Source organism: Scyliorhinus torazame, chromosome 22 (genome assembly GCF_047496885.1).
Source record: "Scyliorhinus torazame isolate Kashiwa2021f chromosome 22, sScyTor2.1, whole genome shotgun sequence".
NCBI classification, from domain to species: Eukaryota; Metazoa; Chordata; class Chondrichthyes; order Carcharhiniformes; family Scyliorhinidae; genus Scyliorhinus; species Scyliorhinus torazame.
In genome coordinates, this window is record NC_092728.1 from 104,589,705 (window position 1) to 104,612,362 (window position 22,658).

At 49.4% G+C, this 22,658-nt stretch overlaps 1 protein-coding gene across 2 annotated transcripts in view; it reads left to right on the forward strand.

The window, feature by feature from the left end:
- The first annotated feature begins 5,955 nt into the window (after positions 1-5,955).
- LOC140399303 (fibrinogen C domain-containing protein 1-like) overlaps positions 5,956-22,658 on the forward strand; it is a 65,438-nt gene continuing 48,735 nt past the window's right edge. Inside the window, exon 1 of one of the 2 annotated variants that reach the window (XM_072488805.1) lies at positions 5,956-7,001. In XM_072488805.1, the coding sequence (XP_072344906.1) occupies positions 6,936-7,001 (66 nt within the window). In that variant the 5' untranslated portion in view covers positions 5,956-6,935. The remainder of the gene's footprint in view (positions 7,002-22,658) is intronic. The other variant, XM_072488804.1, reaches the window with a different exon arrangement.

The window sequence follows — 22,658 nt, forward strand, 5'->3', positions numbered from 1 at the left end:
CTGAAGACAGTGAGGATCCAAAGATTTCTGTCAAGGCCTCAGCAATTTCCTCTCTAGCCTCCTTCAGTATTCTGGGGTAGATCCCATCAGGCCCTGGGGATTTATCTACCTTAATATTTTTCAAGACGCCCAACACCTCGTCTTTTTGGATCTCAATGTGACCCAGGCTATCTACACACCCTTCTCCAGACTCAACATCTACCAATTCCTTCTCTTTGGTGAATACTGATGCAAAGTATCAATTTAATACCTCGCCCATTTCCTCTGGCTCCACACATAGATTCCCTTGCCTATCCTTCAGTGTTGTGATATTCAGGGTGTTTGGGGTGTTCGAGGTGTGACAAGAATTCTGGGGAGGTAGATGCCTAATTAACAGTTGTCCCTGTGCTGTGTTCAAGTTCTTCATCTCCCAGTGGAACACTTTTATTTCAGAAATGAAACATTCAAACAGCTTGAATGATTTTCTCCCACAGAGAGAGGTGAATGATTTTCTCCCACAGAGAGAGGTGAAACATCTCCATATAACAGAGTCTCACACCAACAGCTCCTGGCCCTTAAAGCAGCATCAGCACGGGTGTGATCCTCTCACTGAACAGTGTGATGCAACACATTCATCTTTCCCAGATACTAACACAACCCAAGGACACAGCTAATTAGGAGCCAGGTACAATGTTGAGTGGTGGCAGATGTTCAGTAAATATTTTATGTGCCGATTGTATTGAACATCGTTCTTGTTTCGAGTAACGTTTAAATTGGCCGGGGTCAAGATTTATAACAAAATTCATTGATTCAAATTGTATTTAGCCTCCAATGGATACAACTTGACCCGCATCCGCATGTTAGTGTAATATACTCAATTGATAGGGTTAATTGATCAAAAAGGCAATCACAGAAATGAAGGTTAACAACAGGTCGCATCAGATGTGAGTGTTATTGAATAATTTTGTGGCATTGCCCCAGTCTGACGATCCAGTGCTGTATACAGTGGGCCTGATGTGACTCCCACCTCTAAGGCAGAAGTTGCCGCTTCAATCTCCACCTTGTTGATTTGAGCCTGTAATCCACACTGAGACTCCCAGTGCAGTGCACAGGGAGTGCTGCTCGTCAGGTGACATTACATCAAAACTCCATTTGCCTTGACGATGGAGGTAACAAATTCTTTTATTTATTTTTCATTTTTATAAATTTAGAGCACCCAATAATTTCATCCAATTAAATGGCAATTTAGCGTGGTCAATCCACCTACCCTGCACATCTTTGGGTTGTGGGGGTGAGCCCCACGCAGGCACGGGAAGAACGTGCAAACTCCACACGGACAGTGACCAAGGGCCAGGATCGAACCTGGGACCTCGGCGCCATGAGGCAGCAGTGCTAACCACTGCGACGCCCTGCCACCCCATGCGTGCTCATGTCTTAGACAATTAGATAAAAACAATATTGTAGAAATAGGCCATTCAGCCCAACCAGCTAATAAGAGGGCGTATAGTCCACTTGTGCCTCATTCGAATCTAATTACCACTTCTCTCAATTCTCCTGTATTTCTCGGTTCCCCTTTCCTCGTGCAGTGGCTTGAGCGTAGAAAGCACACAAAGGCTCTTCAGAGAAACATAAATCAGGGCCAAAATACGAGATTTTAGGATGGATGAACAAAAGGCTGGTTAAAGTAAGTTTTAAACAAGGGGGAGACGGAGGCAGTGCAGAGACAGAAGGCAGCAGGATATATTTAAATATATTCTACCATTGTACATACTGGAGCAGCATGACTAATAAAGCAACAGCTGAGACATCGCGCCTTAAAACATATTTACTGATTCTTCCTCCAGTGAGAAGAATTGCTGGCTTTCCATTTTCAGATTTTAGACAGATTCCAATGCTCCACAGACCAGAAGCCCTCCAGGTATAATAAATCTGACAGCAAACTGAACATTTGACTTTCATCTCTATATTTATGCGTATAATTTTGACATTAGTCAATACTTTCCTATCCTCAGAATTAAATCTGTAAATATATCCCGGGAGAATGCAGCCAGGGTTCTGAAAGCAGTCTGAATGTTTTCAAAGAACGTACGCTACACTGAACCCTCTGAATACTCACTCACAGTCCTTGCACATAAATAACGTAATAGTCCAGATGCATTTGGAAGGAGGCTAGATCAGCACTCAAGGGAGGAAGGAAAGGGAAGATATACCGATAACTTGAGATAACTTGAGATGAAGAGGGTTAGGAAAAGGCAATAATTTCATCCAATTAAATGGCAATTTAGCGTGGTCAATCCACCTACCCTGCACATCTTTGGGTTGTGGGGGTGAGACCCACGCAGGCACGGGAAGAACGTGCAAACTCCACACGGACAGTGACCAAGGGCCAGGATCGAACCTGGGACCTCGGCGCCATGAGGCAGCAGTGCTAACCACTGCGACGCACAAGTGGACTATACGCCCTCGTATTAGCTGGTTGGGCTGAATGGCCTATTTCTACAATATTGTTTTTATCTAATTGTCTAAGACATGAGCACGCATGGGGAGGCAATAATACCTGGATGGACCAATGAGCCAAATGCATAATTCCATCAGTGGATCGTTTATTTCAAAGTTAACTTGGTTCATCCTGTAAGCTGGTCCAGAAATCCACATTCACTCTCGAGTGCTTTGGATGTATGGTTCTGGGCAGACGTGACCCAGGGGCTGGTTTGAGGCCAGCAGTTGGGAAGATTCCCTGGGGATTGATCGCTGCCCAATTATTTTTATTTCCTCCCAACAGGGGCCGGAGCTGGGGGCACTTTGATTTTAAAATTCTCATCCTTGCTTCAGATCCCTCCTTGCTCTCTCCCCACCCTTTCTCTGCAACATCCTTCCGCCCAATAACCCTCTGAGATCTCTGATTCTGGCCTCCAGCACATCCCTGATTTCTATTGCTCCAACATTGGTGACCTTGTCTTCTGCTGCCTGGGGCCTAGAGGAAATTCCCTCCACAAATCTCCCCGTCTCTCCCTCTCTCTCCTCTTTTTTTTAAATTTTAGAGTACCCAATTATTTTTATTTTTTTCCAATTAAGGGCCAATGCACCGAAACTGCGCATCTTTAGGTTGTGGGGGTGAGACCCACGCAGATACGGGGAGAATGTGCAAACTCCACACGGATAGTGACCCAGGGCCGGGATTCGAACCCGGGTCCTCAGCGCCGCAGTCCCAGTGCTAACCACTGTGCCGCATGTCGCCCTCTCTCTCTCCTCTTTTAAACTACTCCTTACTTAAGCTACATCTTTGAGCAAGCTTTTGCCCGCCTGTCCTAACCTCTCCTTTTGTGCCTCAGTGTTAAATTTGACTTGACAACTCTCATATGAAGTGCCTTGGGATGTTCTTTTGTTATTATTTATTCATAGAAAGTGGGCGTTGCTGGTAAGGCTGGTATTTAGTGCCCATCCCTAAATGACCTTGGGAAGATGATGGTTAGCTACCTTCTTGAACCGCCGTAGTCCACGTGGTGGAGGTACATCCCCAGTGCTGTTAGGGAGGGCGTTCTGGGATTTTGACCCAGCGACATTGAAGGAACGGTGATCTATTTCCACGTCAGGATGGCTTGTGGCTTGGAGGGGGTTGTGTAGGTGGTGACGTTCCCATGGGTCTGCTGCCCTTGCCCTTCTACATGGCAGAGCTTGTGGGTTGGACGGTGCTGTTGAAGGAGCCTTGGTGACTTGCTACAGTGCATCTTTTTTTGGATGGTACACCTGGCTACCACCGTGGGTTGGCGGTGGTGGGAGTGAATGTTTAAGGTGGCAGATGGGGTGCCGGTCAAGTGGCCCGTTTTGTCCTGGATGTTGTTCAACCTTTTGAATGTTGCTGGAGCTGCGCTCATCCAGAAATGTGGAGAATATTCCATCACACTCCTATATTTGCTTTGGGGATGGTGGATAGGCTTTGGGGAGTCGGGAGGTGAGTTTCCAGCCTCCATTCTTATAGCCACAGTATTGACGCGCCCATTCCGGTTAAGGTTCTGGCCAAGCATGCTAGGTCAAAGGTCCTGTATAAATCCAAAGGTCCTGTATAAATGCAAATTGGAGATGGGGCACATTTCCATCAAAATTTCTAAAACACACCAAATCAGACTGGAAATAAATAAAAAGGGGAGCGCTAAAAATGACCATGAAACTAACAGATACCCAACAAGTTCACTAATGTCCTTTAGGGAAGGAAATCGGCTGTTCCTAGTCGGTCTGGCTTACCCATGATATTGTAGCCATCTGGGATGGCCACTTCCAACTAGGTACAGAGAAACTTGCAAAGCCTGGCGGGTAAAATGGACAAGCCAAGACTCGGGCAGGCTCAGAGCCTGAAATGCATATTTGTCAGCAAGAAGTCCAGACGGTAGCGAAACTCCGTCCAATTAGCATTGTAATGGGACCGATTAACATTTGATGGCCCATCTTCACCAAAACAAAGGACTGATGCTCAAGCAACCGGGACAGTCCCAGACATTTCGGCACCGCTCCCTGTTCAAGGGAAACACAAACAGGGTCAGTGACCACTTGGGACACGCCCAGCCATCCAGATCCCTGCCCACTTATTGGCTAGGAATCGAACAGAGTGATCAGGGATCACCCAATTAGCAAGGCCCAAATCGAAGGACTGCCCAAAAGAGCGCGAAAGCCCCCAAGTATAAGAAGAGCCTGCCACATGTCCGTCCTCTCTTGGTCCTGGTACCCCGGTCACGGCCATTGCCAATTGCAGCAACACCAGAAGCAAGTCCAAGTTCAACGCTCGCTACCAGATGGATGAGCCCAGCTGAGCATCAGTTACTCCTTCGAACCCGATAGATCCAGAATCGAACAGCGGCCACTGTTTCTCTGACCTAAGCCGGGTGCCCGAAGTTAAGTACAGGTTGTCTTAGTCGATAGGTGTAGTTAACTAGTAGTGTTTATGTTGCATGACTAATTGTGTGTAAATAAAGTACCCTTGATCTTGAACTAACTAACTGGTGTTTGGCTCTTTGATCGATAGCCGGTTGAAACTTGTGGTGGTATCATTTGATACCTGGCGACTCTAAGCATTAGGACATAGATAACATAGAAAGAAGGGCAAATTCACTGATTGCCATAATTGGAACAGAGCCACAGAAAGGGCAGAGAAAAGAGTATAGGAAAGAACTCACAACAATGTCAGATCCACAGCAATGTGACTGGTCTTAACTGCTCCTCTTAAGCCATTCTGAGGTATCAAACCTGTTACAGAAACAGCCCCAAAGACAGTCTCTGGGCATCGCTGGGTGAGCAACAAATGCTGGCCTTGCCAAAAGCGCTCACAGCCCTGGCACAATGGTTAGCACTGTTGCCTCACAGCACCAGAGACCCGGGTTCGATTCCGGCCTGGGGTGACTGTCTGTGCGGAGTCTGCACTTTCTCCCCGTGTGTGCGTGGGTTTCCTCCGGGTGCTCCGGTTTCCACCCACAGTCCAAAGATGTGCAGGTTAGATGGGATTGGCCGTGCTAAATTGGCCCTTGGTGAGGTTATGGGGATAGTGAGGGGGTGCTCTTTCAGAGGGCTGGGGCGGGCTTGATGGGCCGAATGGCCTCCTTCTGCACTGTAGGGATTCTATGATCCCAAGATTGACTCATGATTCTAGCCTAGGAGCGATCGAACAACTCGATTCATTTATTATCCCGGCACCACCATTGCTCAGATCTATGCACAAAATATATCTTTGCTGAGTGGTGTGTGTGAACAAGATGCATTGTGTCCTGTCTCTGTCACAGCGCCGCATTGTTTCTGTCAAGGCAGGATTTGAAACCTTGAGGAATTTACCCTGGTTAAATATTCCCAACCGGCAGCATGGTAACTAGGAAATAAAGCACAGCCCTACTGCACAGGGCAGCTCACTGTCTGTTTCCATTAGACACAAATAGAGAGCTTGCCTGCCTGGTATTTGATCAGCTTCTCCCTCCTCTTACATTATGCGATAATGGCCTGTTTCGAACTGGACCGTTGAGCTTTGGTGATGGGAATGGCCGAGAGCAGCGGTTTGATGCCTGCAGACATGAAGCAAAAAGGGGCGTGTGACAGGAGCTGAAACGATCGATGCCTGCTTTCCGATCCTCCCTCCTGCTGTCTGTCCGTCCCTCCCAACAGGAGGTTATGTTTCTCTACAGGAATCTCTGCCGATCACACTGGGTCTCAGCTCCCCCCCCCCCCTCCCTCCACACACAGCCTGGTTTACTACCTGCTGAGCTGCTGAGGGGCGGACAAGGGTTATGTCTTGTGCAGCGCGCTGTGAGATTGAGAACAGGACTCCGAAATCTTCCAACAGCTCAAACTGCTTTGAAAGGCAGTAAAGTGGGAATTTTAAATTGCTTCCTAACCTCGAGAAAATGCTCTCACAGGAAAGAAAACCTCTTCAACTCGGCATTTACTCTGAACAATAAGGCAGAGTTCAAGTCAGCTGCTCACTCTCAATTTTGTAAAACTCTGTCTGTCTATCTGTCTGTCTATCTATCTGTCTGTCTATCTATCTGTCTGTCTGTCTATCTATCTGTCTCTGTCTATCTGACAGTCTGTCTATCTGTCTGTCTCTGTCTATCTATCTGTCTATCTGTCTGTCTGTCTATCTATCTGTCTTTCTATCTGTCTGTCTCTGCTGTCTATCTGTCTGTCTATCTGTCTATCTATCTTTCTATCTGTCTGTCTACTTATCTATCTATCTATCTATCTGTCTATCCCTCCCTGTATCTATCTCGACTATCTCATATCTAACTCTCTTTCTATCTTTTGCTCCATCTGTCTCTCTGTCCTAATCTCTTTCCCTATTCCCCTCTCAATCTCTCTCTCGCTCTCCTTCTCTCTGCCTCTCTCCCTTCCTTTCCAGCAGCAAAGCTGCATTGAGCTTGGAATGAGGACGGAGGGGAGGCTGTTGAAGGACTAAAGCCCAGTCCCTGTTGACTCTGAATATGGTGAATGACAGGTGGAAAAGTATGGATGGAGATCAGCCAAGCAGCCCAAAAGAAAAGGTCCAGGTAACCACAGCCTCTCTTTTCTTTTCCAAGTCATAAGAAAGTAATAAAGTGCAAGCCTTGATTCTTGTACCTGTGGCAAAGATTAAAATAATGATTCAAACCTATTTGTTGGGTTTTAAAATTTGTTATTGCTTATTTTAAACCCGTGGGGGGAAATGTGGGAATAAATTCTCAGCAGTGGAGATGCTGAAGTGTATTTAATACCAGAGTCAATCTTCTGGTGTTTATTGAAAGGCGACAAAATTAGCTTTGATCAGATTGCACGGGAGAATGAAACTGTGAGATGGTGGCCAGTCTGTTGTGAGAAATTGCCCTTTGCTAGTAGTTTCTCAGCTATTTCGTACATGGCGTTCAAGTGAATGGATAATTGGACTCTTGATGCGCTGTACAGGACAGGGAGGTGTGAAGGGGGAACAGTGTGCTGAATTTTCTCCACTTGCACAAGGCTGTTATTATTCAGATATTAGAAAACAGGGTTTAAAATGTGTAAGTCGGGTGGCGCAGTAGCCCAGGGGTTAGCACTGCTGCCTCACGGCGCTGAGGACCCGGGTTCAATCCCGGCTCTGGGTCACTGTCTGAGTGGAGTTTGCACATTCTCCCCGTGTCTGTGTGGGTCTCGTCCCCACAACCCAAAGATGTGCAGGTTAGGTGGATCGGCTAAATTGCCCCTTAACTGGAAAAATTAAAAATAAAATGAAATGTGTAATCTGAGTGTTCTCAGCAGCTGAGGATGTGCCAAAGCGCTTTGCTGCCAATGACGTACTTTTTTGAATTGTACTCACTGCTGAATGCAGGAAATGCATCGGGCAATTTGCACACAGCAAGATCCCACAAACAGCAAAGTGATGTTAATCAGATCATCTCTTATCGTGATGTTAATTGCGGGACAAATATTGGCCAGGCCACTAGGGCGGGCTCCCTGCCCTTCTTCAAAATAGTGGCATGGGATTTTTAATGTCCACCTGTTGGGTCAGGCACGCCCTCTGTTTAAAGTTTCATCTGAAAGACGGCATGTGGAACAGTGCAGCACTTCCTTAACGCTGCACTGGAAGTGTCAGCTTAGATTGTGTATTCAAGTGCCTGGAGTGGGACTTGAACGTAATGTTCTGACTCAGAGGCGAGATAGCTGCCCACAGAGTCACAGCTGGCACAGCAGCCTGGGGTGGCGAGTGGGCTGACTGGGCAATGTTCTTTGGCAGATTCTGCAATACTTTTTTTTTAAAGACCTGACAAAACTCACAGGTGAATAAAGGTGTCCCTTGCACCGGAAGCAGAGGGGAGATATCAAAAAAAAATCTGTAAAGATTAGAAACATAATTTGGAAAACGCTAGAAGCATTTCGAGGAAGAAAAGGGAAGTTAGCCTCAGGGCTGTAGAGCAGCAAAGAAAGAGTTTAACTGCTGCTTTGGGATGCACCTACATTATTACACAATAACACTGCACAAAGCAGGCCATTCAGCACATTGTGTCTGTGCTAGCTCTTTGAGAGAGCTGGTTGATTAGTCGAGCTACCTCTTCTCCTCTTCCATTGCCCTGCAAATGTTTCCTTTTAAAATAATACTATATTATTTCACATCAGGGCAACACAGTGGTGCAGTGGTTAGCACTGCTGCCTCACGGTGCTGAGGTCCCAGGTTCGATCCCGGCCCCGAGTCACTGTCCGTGTGGAATTTGCACATTCTCCCCGTGTTTGCGTGGGTTTCGCCCCCCACAACCCAACGATGTGCAGGCGAGGTGGATTGGCCACGGTAGCATTGTGGATAGCACAATTGCTTCACAGCTCCAGGGTCCCAGGTTCGATTCCGGCTTGGGTCACTGTCTGTGCGGAGTCTGCACATCCCCCCGTGTCTGCGTGGGTTTCCTCCGGGTGCTCCGGTTTCCTCCCACAGTCCAAAGATGTGCAGGTTAGGTGGATTGGCCGTGATAAATTGCCCTTAGTGTCCAAAATTGCCCTTAGTGTTGGGTGGGGTTACTGGGTTATGGGGATAGGGTGGAGGTGCTGACCTTGGGTAGGGTGCTCTTTCCAAGAGCCGGTGCAGACTTGATGGGCCGAATGGCCTCCTTCTGCACTGTAAATTCTATGATAAAATTGCCCCTTAATTGGAAAAAATGAATTGGGTACTCTAAATTTAAGAAAATATATTATTTCATATATATTCAAGCATATATTCCTTGACTTTATGGAGGTATCACTAACGTTCACCTTGTTTATTTTTACCTGCATGTAGAATGCCTTTAAAAAAAACAAGTTACACTATTCAACATCAATACTCACTGAATGTTGATGTTGATGGATTGCACTGTGGTGGTCAACTCTGTTATGAGCATCACTTGGTGTGTCTCAGGAGCCGCACCTGGCATGGCAGTCCCTGCCCCATCTGCTATAGAGGAAGGTAGTGGAGTGAGAAGGAGCAACTGGCCTCTGTTGCCTCTGAGCCTTCTTCCTGACCAGTTGATCATTTTGTTTATGTGTGCCTCTTCCAATGCCCATCCCAAACAGTCAGCCTCCAGAGGTCACGGCCATTTGCAGCAGTCTCTGGATTTTCAGTGTCGATGTTTTTCATCTCCATATCGCGCTTGCAAGGTCTCCTCGTAGCGGAGGTATACAGGTCGTGACTCAGGGGGCAGTTCACTGCACAAAAGTTCTTTGACTACACAGCCATCATCCATCTGATGAATATGGCGGAGCAAATGTAGACTTCATTGGCTTACAAACAAAGAACAAAGAACAAAGAAAAGTACAGCACAGGAATAGGCCCTTCGGCCCTCCAAGCCTGTGCCGACCATGCTGCCCGACTAAACTACAATCTCCTACACTTCCTGGGTCCGTATCCCTCTATTCCTATCCTATTCATGTATTTGTCAAGATGCCCCTTAAATGTCACTATCGTCCCTGCTTCCACCACCTCCTCCGGTAGCGAGTTCCAGGCACCCACTACCCTCTGTGTAAAGACTTGCCTCGTACAACTCCTCTAAACCTTGCCCCTCGCACCTTAAACCTATGCCCCCTAGTAATTGACCCCTCTACCCTGGGGAAAAGCCTCTGACTATCCACTCTGTCTATGTCCCTCATAATTTTGTAGACCTCTATCAGGTCGCCCCTCAACCTCCGTCGTTCCAGTGAGAACAAACCGAGTTTATTCAACCGCTCCTCATAGCTAATGCCCTCCATACCAGGCAACATTCTGGTAAATCTCTTCTGCACCCTCTCTAAAGCCTCCACATCCTTCTGGTAGTGTGGCGACCAGAATTGAGCACTATACTCCAAGTGTGGCCTAACTAAGGTTCTATACAGCTGCAACATGACTTGCCAATTCTTATACTCAATGCCCCGGCCAATGACGGCAAGCATGCCGTCTGCCTTCTTGACTACTTTCTCCACCTGTGTTGCCCCTTTCAGTGACCTGTGGACCTGTACTCCTAGATCTCTCTGACTTTCAATACTCTTGAGGGTTCTACCATTCACTGTATATTTCCTACCTGCATTAGACCTTCCAAAATGCATTACCTCACTTGTCCGGAGTAAACTCCATCTGCCATCTCTCCGCCCAAGTCTCCAAACAATCTAAATCCTGCTGTATCCTCTGACAGTCCTCATCGCTGTCCGCAATTCAAATCTTCTGATATCATCACTAGATTCCCCGAAGTCAGACGCCTTATCCATTAGAGGCCACGCGGCCACCCGGAGGCTGAGGAACAATCGTTTTGCTGATGGAGCCAGTAGGCACCTGGACCTCTGGGTTTGTGACTTTATCGTGTCAAATGATATCAAGGATACGTCGGTGACAGCGAAGGTGTTTAATCTTCACTATTCCACACTATTATACTCTACTACTCCCTACTTCACATTATAAAACACTAATCATCGAATCACAGAGTGGTTACAACACACAAGATGCCCATCTGGCCCGTCATGTCTGTGCCAGTTCTCTACAAGAGCAATTCAGCCAATCCAACTCTTCCCCTCCCCCCCACCCCCTGCAATTTGTCCCCTTTCCAGGTAACAATTCAATCCCCTTTCGAAAGTCGCAACTGAATCAGTATCCATGCCACTCAGACAGTTTATTCCAGGTCCTAATCACTCGTTGGGTAACAACCTCAAGTCACCTCTGGTTCTTCCGCCAATCGCCTTAAATCAGTGCGCTCTTGTCCTCGACCCTTCCACCAATGGGAACAGTTACTCTCTGTCCAGACCCCGCGTGATTTTGAGTGTCTCTATCATATCGCCTCTCTAGCCTCTCTGCTCCGAGAACAGCCCCAGCTTCTCCATTCTATCCTCACGATTGAAATCCCCGGAACCATTCCCGCACTCTCTCCAATCCCTTCACATCCTTTCCAAAGTGGTGCCACAATTGGACACATGACTCCAGCTGAGGATGAACCAGTGTTGATAAAGGTTTACCGTAACTTCCTCTTGTACTCAGTGCTTCCATTTATATAGTCCAGAATCCCACCTGTCTGATTAACAGCTTTCTTAACTTTCCTGGCCAACTTCACCGATTTGTGCGCACAGACCCCTGGGCCCTGTACCCACTTTGGAATTGTATTCCTTTTTTTTATAAACTTAGAGTACGCAATTCATTTTTTCCAAATAAGGGGCAATTTAGCGTGGCCAATCCACCTACCCTGCACATCTTTGGGTTGTGGGGGTGAAGGCCACGCAGACATGGGGTGAATGTGCAAACTCCACAAGGACAGTGACCCAGAACCGGGATTGAACCTGGGTCCTCAGCGCCGCAGTCCCAGTGCTAACCACTGTACCACATGCCGCCCTTGCAATTGTATTCCTTTAAAAAAAAAAAAATTCTTAAAAATTTAGAATACCCAATTCATTTTGGGCAGCAAGGTAGCATTGTGGATAGCACAATTGCTTCACAGCTCCAGGGTACCAGGTTTGATTCCGGCTTGGGTCAGTGTCTGTGCGGAGTCTGCACATTCTCCCCGTGTGTGCGTGGGTTTCCTCCAGGTGCTCCGGTTTCCCCCCACAGTCCAAAGATGTGCAGGTTAGGTGGATTGGCCATGATAAATTGCCCTTAGTGTCCAAAATTGTCCTTAGCGTTGGGTGGGGTTACTGGGTTATGGGGATAGGGTGGAGGTGTTGACCTTGGGTAGGGTGCTCTTTCCAAGAGCCGGTGCAGACTCGATGGGCCGAATGGCCTCCTTCTGCACTGTAAATTCTATGTAAATTTTAATTCCAATTAAGGGGCAATTTAGCGTGTTCAATCCACCTACCCTGCACATCTTTGGGTTGTGGGGGCGAAACCCATGCAGACATGGGGAGAATGTGCGATCTCTACACGGACAGTGACCCGGAGCCGGGATTGAACCTGGGACCTCGGCGACCGAGACTGCAGTGCTAACCACTGTGCTGCCGTGCCGCCCTGAAATTGTATTCCTGACTGTTTAATGTTAATCCTCGTTTTTCCCACCAAAATGTATCACTTCACATTCTGAAAATCTCGCCTGCCATGTGTCCACCCATTCTCCCAAACTGTCTATGTCCTCGTGACGTTTATCACTATCCTCCTCACAGCTCGCAATACTTCCAAGATTTGTATCATCTTCAAATTTCCTCTTTCTACCTAGCTCACTGGCCCCGATATGGACCACGGTCTCTGGCTGTTCCCCCTGCCCTGTCAGAGTGCTTTGTAACCACTCAGTGACATCCTTGGCCCTGCGATCAGGGAGGCTACATAGCTAGCTGGAGTCACGTCTGCAACCACAAAAATACTTGTTTTTTTTTAAAACTGGTTCATGGGATCCAGCAGTCGCTGGCTGGGCCAGCATTTAATGCCCAATCCTAATTGAGACAATGGTGGACCTATGCCTCCTTGTGTTCTCGGAACACCCACTATGCTGAGGGAGGGAGTTCCAGGATTTTGACCCAGTGACAGTAAAGGAACGGCGATATTGATTTACATCAGGACAGTGTGTGTGACTTGGAGGGGAACTTTAAGGTGGTGGTGTTCCCATGTGTCTGCCCTTGTCTTTCGAAGTGATAGAGGTCGCAGGTTTGAAAGGTGCTGTTGAAGGAACCTTGGTGAGTTGCTGTTCCTCCAACCATAGAATCCCCAAACACATTCACAATCATCCTCCTGTTCCCATGTACACCTGAGCCAGCCATGGTGTCATGGATTTGGACTTCCCAGTGGAATCAAGGATTCTCAAAGCAGGGTAGGGAACAGGACACAAGAATGATTTCCAGATCCCGTTTCCGCACTTGAACTGCATCTTGCAATGCTACTTTTAAGCAAAAGTGGGCTGACTGGTTAGGAAGATAGTTTGGCATCCAGTTAGAGCATTGAGTGCCTCCTGATGGCAAAGGCTGCCATGTGGAGGTTGTCATGCCAAGGAGAACAGATAGCTTATGAAAGAACTCGGAGGATAAATAAATGTGGTGTGAAATGTCCATTGACTTTAAAAAAAATACATTTAGAGTACTCAATTATTTTTTCCCAATTAAGGGGCAATTTAGCGCGGCCAATCCACCTACCCTGCACATCTTTGGGTTGTAGGAGTGAGACCGACGCAGACACGGGGAGAATGGAAGTGTCTATTGATATGCATATTATGAAATAGCATTCGATCCATTACCAGTTAATGCCTCAAATTTCACCAAAAGAAAAGAGATGAGAGTGAATGTTATTTTGCCAGTAGTGGGGCTAACGGCTGTGCATTAATCTGCTCCAGACTGTTTGGCTTCACTTGCAAAAATAATCGGAAATCCCATTTGGTTCCAGAGAGGTACCTTAAGAAGTTCCTGAATGAGTTTAAGAGGCTGTGAGTTGGCGGCGATTTCCCATTCTCTTCCCAATGTCGGCCATGCGGAAATTGCAATCTGTCCTGTAGGTGGCGGTACCGCCCTGCGGGAGCACAACTTTCAAATTGAGCCCAACACCCACTCCTGCCCCCAGCGCCAATGAAAGTTCCAGCCCCGTCACTTGCATCTGTCTTCACTGGTTGGACAGTCAGATGCTCGCAAGGAACATCAGCAGCACCTTGAGTGTCTGGCAGTCACCCGTTCCTTACCTGCTTGCACACCTTCAACCGCGGAGTGAGCACATCCAGAGCTATCCCCAAAACTCTGTCTCCTGGATGCAGAGGAGACAGTTCCAAAACCCGGAGCCCGAGCTGCTCACACTTCCTGCACACCCCTGGTGTCCAGGAGGCACTTCCTGTTTCACACTATTACAAGTTCATAAGAGGAGCAGAATTAGGCCATTCGGCCTATCGAGTCTGCTCCGCCATTCTATCAGGGCTGATATGTTCCTCGTCTGCTACCTACAATGTATTCCAAGAGCTGGATTGCGAAATCAGCCAGAGCATCTCCTCCCTAGAACACATGACCTCGGAGCGGGAGTCGGCAATTTAGCCTCCCGAGCCTAACACCCTCAATGTGATCATGGCCGATCCCATCCTGGCCCCAACTCCACCGTCCTGCCCGTTCTCCATAGCCCTTCAACCCATTATCAATTAAAAATCTGTCTAACTCCTCCTTAAATTTACTCACTGTCCCAGCATCCGCCGCACTCTGGGGTAGCGAATTCCACAGATTCACAACCCTTTGGGAGAAGTAGTTTTTCCTCAAATCTGTTTTAAATTTGCAATCTCTTATTCTAAGGTTATGACCTCTCGATATAGAATGCCCCACAAGAGGAGGCATCCGCTCCACGTCTACTTTATCCAGACCTTTTAGCATCTTGTAAACCTCAATTAGATCTCCCCTCATTCTTCTAAACTCTGGGGAATATAGGCCTAAACTATTCAACTCTGATATTCTGTATTCCATGCTACATCTATGCTACTTTGTTCAATTCCAAGCTATTCCAAAACTTGCATGCAATTTCAGTTTTTTCCTTTCCTTAGCCATATGAATCCACACTATACCCCACCATTTCACTCACTTCCATAGTATCCCACACCATTCTCGCACCCTCCTCAACATTTCACACAATGTGGCACCATTTTATATTATTCCACACCATCTCATTCTGGTCCACCTATCGCACATTAATATCAAAATCACACCATTCGGAGGGGCAGAACGAGGCCATTCAGCCTGTCGAACATGTTCCACCAATGATTTAGGTCATGCATGATCTGTATTTTAACTCCATCTGTAACCTTTTAATGTCTGTTTCTAACCAAAATCTACCAATCCCATTTCGAAATTGACAGCTTGTTGCGGGGAGAGAGTTCCACATTCCCACTGCCTTTGTGTGAAGATGTTCCTGCACGCACCCGCAAGAGGGGGGGGGGGGGAAAGAGCTTCTCTTAATCTCATCCAAATAGGGGGCTGGTTTAGCACAGCGGGCTAAACAGCTGGCCTGTAATGCAGAACAAGGCCAGCAGCGCGGGTTCAATTCCCGTACCGGCCTCCCCGAACAGGCGCCAGAGTGTGGCGACTAGGGGCTTTTCACAGTAACTTCATTGAAGCCTACTTGTGACAATAAGCAATTATAATAATAAATCTTTTAATCATCTTAAACACCTCCCCCCCCCCCTCACACCTCGCAGTGTTCAGACTAATGTGCTTGAAATGGAAGCAGCGCAGAACTGACTGTTCCCATTCCTGGCACCAGTTAACAACAAGTAATCTAATCAAACGGTCAAAGATTTTCACCTCGCCTACAGCTTTCTAATCTTGCTTGCTTCTTCTCTGCTTATGAAATCAATCGATAACATTTTCCCTCTTTGCAATCCCGCGGGGCCATCATCAATGGCAACAACAGCAGTAAAATATTGATATGCAATTCCATCAGTCAAATCCCATCAGCACAAACAGAGCTTGAAAGATCACTTCAGCCTGGAATTAATGTTGTCTGGGGAACACCCAAATATTAATTGCCACACACTCAGCCGAGGAGAGAAAGCTAAAACAAAGATAATTTCTGCCGTACTGGATAGATTTTCCTCACGGGCTCTTTTCAAAAGCCGCTGACCTGTGTCAGGGACTGCGCGACTTGAATTCGGTTGCCAGCTCTCCGGGGTGCCCTGGAGTCTCCCAGGTGTGAAATTCCATTGCTGTTGCAATTCTGCAAACAACTCCTGGGAGCAAAGTCATGGAGCGATTGAAAACAAGTAATGCTTTCAATCATATTCCTGGGAGGAGGGGTTCTCCTGAGGAGAGATGGGGTACAACGTGTTTCTCGGGGCGGGATTCTCTCAGCCCACGCCGGCTCAGAGAATCGCAGGGCGCGATTCGCACAACGCTACCCCGACACCGATTCTCCGGTGACCGGAGAATCAGCGGCATTGGCGCCGGTTCGGTCAGCGCGGCGCCGGTCCCCCCGACGATTCTTCACCCGGGATGGGCCGAGTGGCCACCCGAAAAAGCCCGATTCCCGCCGGCGCCGTTCACATCTGGGGCGGGATTCTCCGACCCCCCCGCCGGGTCGGAGAATCGGCGGGGGGGGGGCGGCGGGAACCCCGCCCTGCCGTCCCGACGCCGGCTGCCGAATTCTCCGGCGCTAGGGCTTTGGCAGGGGCTGGCAGCGGTGCCCCTGGCGATTCGCCGCCCCGCGATGGGCCGAGCGGCCGCCCGTTTTCGGCCGGTCCCGCCGGCGTAAATCAAACCAGGTCTGTACCGGCGGGACCTGGCTCGGCGGGCGGCCTGCAGAATTGGGGCCTACCGTTCCGCGGGTGGGCCTGTGCCGTGGGGGTCGCTCTTTCCCTCTGCGCCGGCTGCAGTCAATCTCCGCCAGGGCCGGTGCGGAGAAGAAACCTCCTGCACATGCGCTGGGATGCCGGCAGCACATGCTGGCGCTCCCGCGCATGCGGCAACTCACGCCGGCCGGCAGAGGCCCTTCGGCGCCAGTTGGCGCCGTGCCAAGCCCTTCCGCGCCAGCAGTTGCAGTGCCAACCCCGCCAGCGGCGGCCTAGCCCCTGAAGCTGCGGAGGATTCCACACTTTCCGGTCGGCCCGACGCTGGAGTGGTTCATGCCACCCCTCAGCGCCGGTAAGGCCCGCCCTACCGGGTAGAGGAGAATCCCGCCCCTGGTCTTACCTGTTGGCGGCGGCCTGGTGGAGGGGTGGGGGGTGGGGGGGGTCCGACCCCGGGGGGGGACCTCCACTGTGGCCTGGCCCACGATCGGGGCCTACTGATCGGCGGGCCGGCCTCTCCTGGTGGGGGCCTCTTTTGCTCCACACCGACCCCTGTAGCCCAACGCCATGTTGCATTGGGGCCGGCCCGGAGAAGGAAACTACTGCGCATGCGCGCATTCGCACTGGCAGTGCACATGCACACTTTCGTGCCGGCCACAGTGCACATGTACGCATTCACGCCTGTCGCAGCGCGCATGCGCAGACCCGTGACGGCCATTTTACGCCGGTATCGGCAGCTGGAGTGGCGTGGGTCGCTCCAGTGCCGTGCTGGCCTCCTGTACGGCAGAGGATCGCTACACATAGCAGTCCGATGACACCGTCATTAAACACTCCAGTTTTTACGACAGCGTCAACAATCTGCATCGAAGGGAGAATCCCGACCACAGTCCCGGCAGCTTCAATGAGCGGGCGACGGTTTCACTGAAACATTCTTAGAGATTTTTGAGACAGTAGATGCTGTGAAAGAGTTCCCCTTTGACTGGAGATTCCCCCAACTCCCCATCAAGGATGATCGAGGACTCCCAACAAGCGTGGACAAAGTCGAAGCCGCCATCAAACACGAGAAGTTTGGAACGGCCGCAAGAGTGGACAGGATTCCAGCGGAGATTTTCAAACTTGGAGGAGGAGATCTTCTGTTATCTCCATCAGCTGTTGCTGAAAATCTGGGACAGAGGGAAATTCCTGCTGAACTTGAGGATGCCGTGAGCCTCACCATCTTCAAGAAAGGAGACTAAGTGGACTGTGTAAACTACCGAGGAATTTCCTCCTCTCCGTCACCGGGATGATCATTGCCTGAATCCTCGCTAGCTGCCTTGCCGCAGTCTCTGAGATTCTTCCGGAATGCCCGTGTGGCTTCCGACCAAACTGTGCAACAGCGGACGTGATCTTCGCTGCTCGGCAACTTCAAGAAAAATGTCAGGAGCAACATCAGCCTCTCAACATGGCCTTCATCGATCGGACCAAGGATTTAGACTCAGTCACAGGGGAAGTGCTATGGAAGACCCTGTCAAAGGCCGACTGTCCAGAGAAATTCATCAACATTCTCCTCCTCCTCCCCGACAAGTCCTCCCCCACTGTCGGTGGCAGTCCTCACCAACGGAAAAAAGACAGAAACCTTAGAGGTCAAGACTGGAGTGAACCAGGAATGTGTCATCACCCCCACCCTTTTTCCCATATTCATCGCGATCATCCTTCACCTTGTCAAGAACAAGCTTCCTTGCGGAGTGGACATCGTCTACAGGATGGACAGAAAACTTTCCAACTTCAACCGCTTGAAGTCCAAGAAGAAAACAACACTCACTTCGCTCGAGGAACTTCAGTATGATGATGACGACATCGCCATCTCCTCGCTCTCATAATGTCGAAGCCATGCTTGACATCGTCGAGGAAGCGAACCTTAGAATGGGTCTCAGGACGGCATGATTGTGCAGTGGTTAGCACTGCTGCCGCACGGTGCCGAGGTCCCAGGTTCGATCCTGGCTCTGGGTCACTGTCCGTGTGGAGTTTGCACATTCTCCCCGTGTTTGCGTGGGTTTCGCCCCCACAACCCAAAGATGTGCAGGTTCCGTGGATTGGCCACGCTAAATTGCCCCTTAATTGGGAAAAAAAATAATTGGGGTACTCTAAATGTATTTTAAAAAATAATGCGTCTCAACCTCAATCTCATGAAGAGTCAAGACATTCACCAACCTGGGTGAGCTCTCAGAAGGATGTAGAGATCCTTTAGTGTGATTTGGACAAGTTTTTAAAAATAAATTTAGGGTACCCAATTATTGTTTTCCAAGGGGTAATGAGAGATGGACAATAAGTGCCACCCTTGCCCGTGATATCCACATCCTGAAAATGAATTAACCAAATTCAGAAACCACCAGCTTTAGCATTTTTTTAATGCAAATCTTCAGTATTGAAGAAGCGCAACGCGTTCCACACATTTTGTGGGGAAAGTCACAGGGATCGTCTCACTAATTAACCACCTGTCTTGTCGAAAGTTAATCAGAGAAACCGCCAGCCAGGAACACTAACACCTAGTGGAGACGAGAACTGCCTGCAGAGAGAAAATGAGAACCAGATCAGATCAACGCATGTTCCAAAGAGAGTCGGTGGCAGGGTGGGGGGCTTGCTGTGCCTCATCGCAGCGTCAGGATGCCGTGGGTTCAAGTCCCACCCTGGAGACTGGAGCACAAACTCCTGGCTCACAAGTCGAGTGCAGTACTGGGGGAATCCTGCATGGTCAGAGGTGCCGTCTTTTCATTGCGAGGCTGAACTGAGACCCTGGGAGAAATCCTCTTCGGAAGGTATGTTCTCCCGCTGGCGTTGAATTGCTACTGATTTACGCTCAGCAAATTTAAGCATGGCGAGGATTATGGTCGATTCCCGAGGGAATCCCACTCTCGAGTCACCATTTTCTTTTTTTACATATAGATTTAGAGTACCCAATTCATTTTTTCCAATTAAGGGACAATTTAGCGTGTTCAATCCACCTACCCTGCACATCTTTGGGTTGTGGGGGCGAAACCCCACGCAAACACTGGGAGAATGTGCAAACTCCACACGGACAGTGACCCAGAACTGGGATCGAATCTGGGATCTCAGCGCCGTGAGGCAGCAATGCTAACCACTGTCGGGTCATCATTTTCAGCAGACGGTCCTTTAATAATAATATTAATCTTTATCAGTGTCACAAGTAGGCTTACATTAACACTGCAATGAAGTTACTGTTAAAATCCCCTGGTTGCCACACCCCTGGGCCTGTTCGGGTACACAGAGGGAGAATTCAGAATGTCCAATTCACCGAACAGCACGTCTTTCGGGACTTGTGGGAGGAAACCGGAGCACCCGGAGGAAACCCACGCAGACACGGGGAGAACGTGCAGACTCCGCACAGCCAGTGACCCAAGCCGGGAATCGAACCTGGGACCCTGCCGCTGTGAAGCAGCAGTGCTAACCACCGAATAGCGAGGTCCCGCAACTGGCCACACTCCCTCGCCATCACAAATTAGCCCGCTACCCGCGGATTTTCTGGGCTTCCGCCTCTTTCCCCATACTGGGGTGACCTAAACACCCCCCCCCCCCCCCCCGCCCCCCCTCCAGCAAAGCGAAGGTTGTCAGGAAGCCCTCACTCCATTAAAAAACCCTGTAACTCTAAAGTGCTGTCACCACAATGTTTACAAACATCAATCACGTCAAAGAGAGTTAAGTGGATTCCAATCACCCCCACCTTCACGCTTGAGTGATTTTGAAGTGCTCAGCTGGAAATTGACAGCACTTAACTCTCTTTGAAGTGGTTGATATTTGCAAATATTGTGGTTACTGAACCATGAATAAGATGAATAAAGCAAGGCGCACAGCTGTGTGTATGGAAAGTGTCAATCACATCCCACTAAGGAAAATGAATGAGTTGCTTGCAGCCCAAGGATCTGAGGAGTTTAAATACAGGTCATTGATTTCTCATTCCAGAAATTGACAGGCGGTGCTCTGTTTGAGCCAGTAGGTGTAAGCCCAAGTGAACAGTAATTTCTTTCACTGCCTCCATCTGGACTGCTCTCTGGCTTCCAGACAGGAGCCTATTTTCTGGGAAGCTTTCCAAAAAGGGTCTCGTTTCTGGGGGGAGGGCATCCTGACAGGGGGCGGGATTCTCTGATCCTGAGGCTAAGTGTTGACGCCCTCATAAACGCCGTCACATTTCTCCATGGTGTCAACATGGCCTCAGGAGCAGCGATTCTGACTCCTACAGGCGTCAGATGGGCGCCGCCTCGGCAACGCGCGCATGCGCAGTGGGACCGACGGGATTGCCGCGCATGCACGGTGGCTCCCTTCTCCGTACCGGCCCTGACGCAACATGGCGTCGGGCTACTGGGGCCGGCGCGGAACAAAAGAGGCACCAACCCGAGTGCCATCCGCCGATCGGTAAGCACCAATCGCGGGCCAGGCCACAGCGGAGGCCCCCCCTCGGGTCGGACACCCCTCCCCCCCACCAGGCTGCCCCTGGATCCATTAACGCCGAGGTACCGGGTAAGACCAGGGGTGAACGCGCCGGCGGGACTCGGGTTTTTTGTATGGCCGCCCGGCCCATCCTGGGCCGAGAATCGCCGGGACGGCCCCGTAGAGCGGTCCCCGACTGGCGCCACGCCGGCGTCAATGGCACCGATTCTCCGCTGTCCGGAGAATCGGCGGACTGACGTTGGGGCGGCGTCGCGCGATTCGTGCCCGTCCCGGTGATTCTCCGGCCCGGCCTGGGCTGAGACAATCCCGCCCAGGGTGTCTTTCCTGGGGGGGGGATGTGTGGGGGCCCCCCTATTTAAGGGGCTTCTGTGGGGAGTCCCCTATTTGGGAGGTCTCTGTGAAGGCCTGAAAGGAATACTCCTTGGCCCACTGAAAGGTCCACCATGTCAGGGGCACCAGTTCTAATCTGCGCCCGGAGAATTGAGAGGGCCTGGAGAATATGGTGCCCAAGTCCGTTAGGTGATGCAAATGGGTCAATAAGACCCGTTTGCCACATTTGCGTCCTGTTGCTGGCACGCGGGCGAAAACCCTGATCCGGCCACCAGTGACAGACCGGAGCATCGCAAAGGCACCAATCCCGTTTTTACCCCACGCCTGATTCATGCCACATCAAAGACCCCGCTACCTGCAGCGGGCAACAGACAATTTCACCCCGCCTCTCCTCTCAGATGGACATCAAAGATCCCATGGGCACTTAGAGGATTTCTCCCTAACATGATGATTAATAATTTCCCCTTCAACCAGCGCCTGTAAAGCAGATTATCGGGTTCATTACCACGTTGCTGTTTATGGGATCCTGCTGTGCGATGTTTGGTTACTGCGTTTCATTCCAACCGCCACCACTCTTCAAAACAGTTTCATTGATCGTTAAACATTTTGGGACTTCCTGAGGTTGTGAAAGGTGCTATATAAATGTACGACCTTCTTTCGCCACGCGTTGTTAATGAGGAAGAAATAAGTTTGTTTCTTTGGAGCTGATGTTTGCAACCGGCCTTCAGAAACGACTCTGTAAATCCTGGCAAGGATTCTGTCCCATTAAATTCAGCTGTAAGCCCGAGATGCAAAACAGAAAAAAATCTTCAGCACACATTCCTCTCACTGTTTCATTTATAACATATTTACATTTTGACTCATTAAGCACAGTGTCAATTTTAATTTGCATTAAACACTTTCAAGTACCTTCAGCCAATAACTGGGTTGCACAGTAAAATCAGATTACTTCAGTCAGTCCACTGGGGACATTGGTTTCCAAGAACAAGCTCTTAATGTTTAAACTTGCCTTTCAAATCCTTCCCTTCCTGCCCCCCCCCCCCCACTCACCAATTTACACACATGCCCCAGAGTCTATCACAACCGACGCAAAATCCCACAGCCCCTGTAACCTCTGCCAGCATGTTATGTTCATAAGATATAGGAGCAGAATTGGGCCATTCGGCCCATCGGGTCTGCTCCGCCATTCTATCATGGCTGATATGTTCCTCGTCTGCTACCTACAACGTTACAGACCTAGAGCTGGATTGCGAAATCAGCCAGAGCATCTCCTCCCTAGAA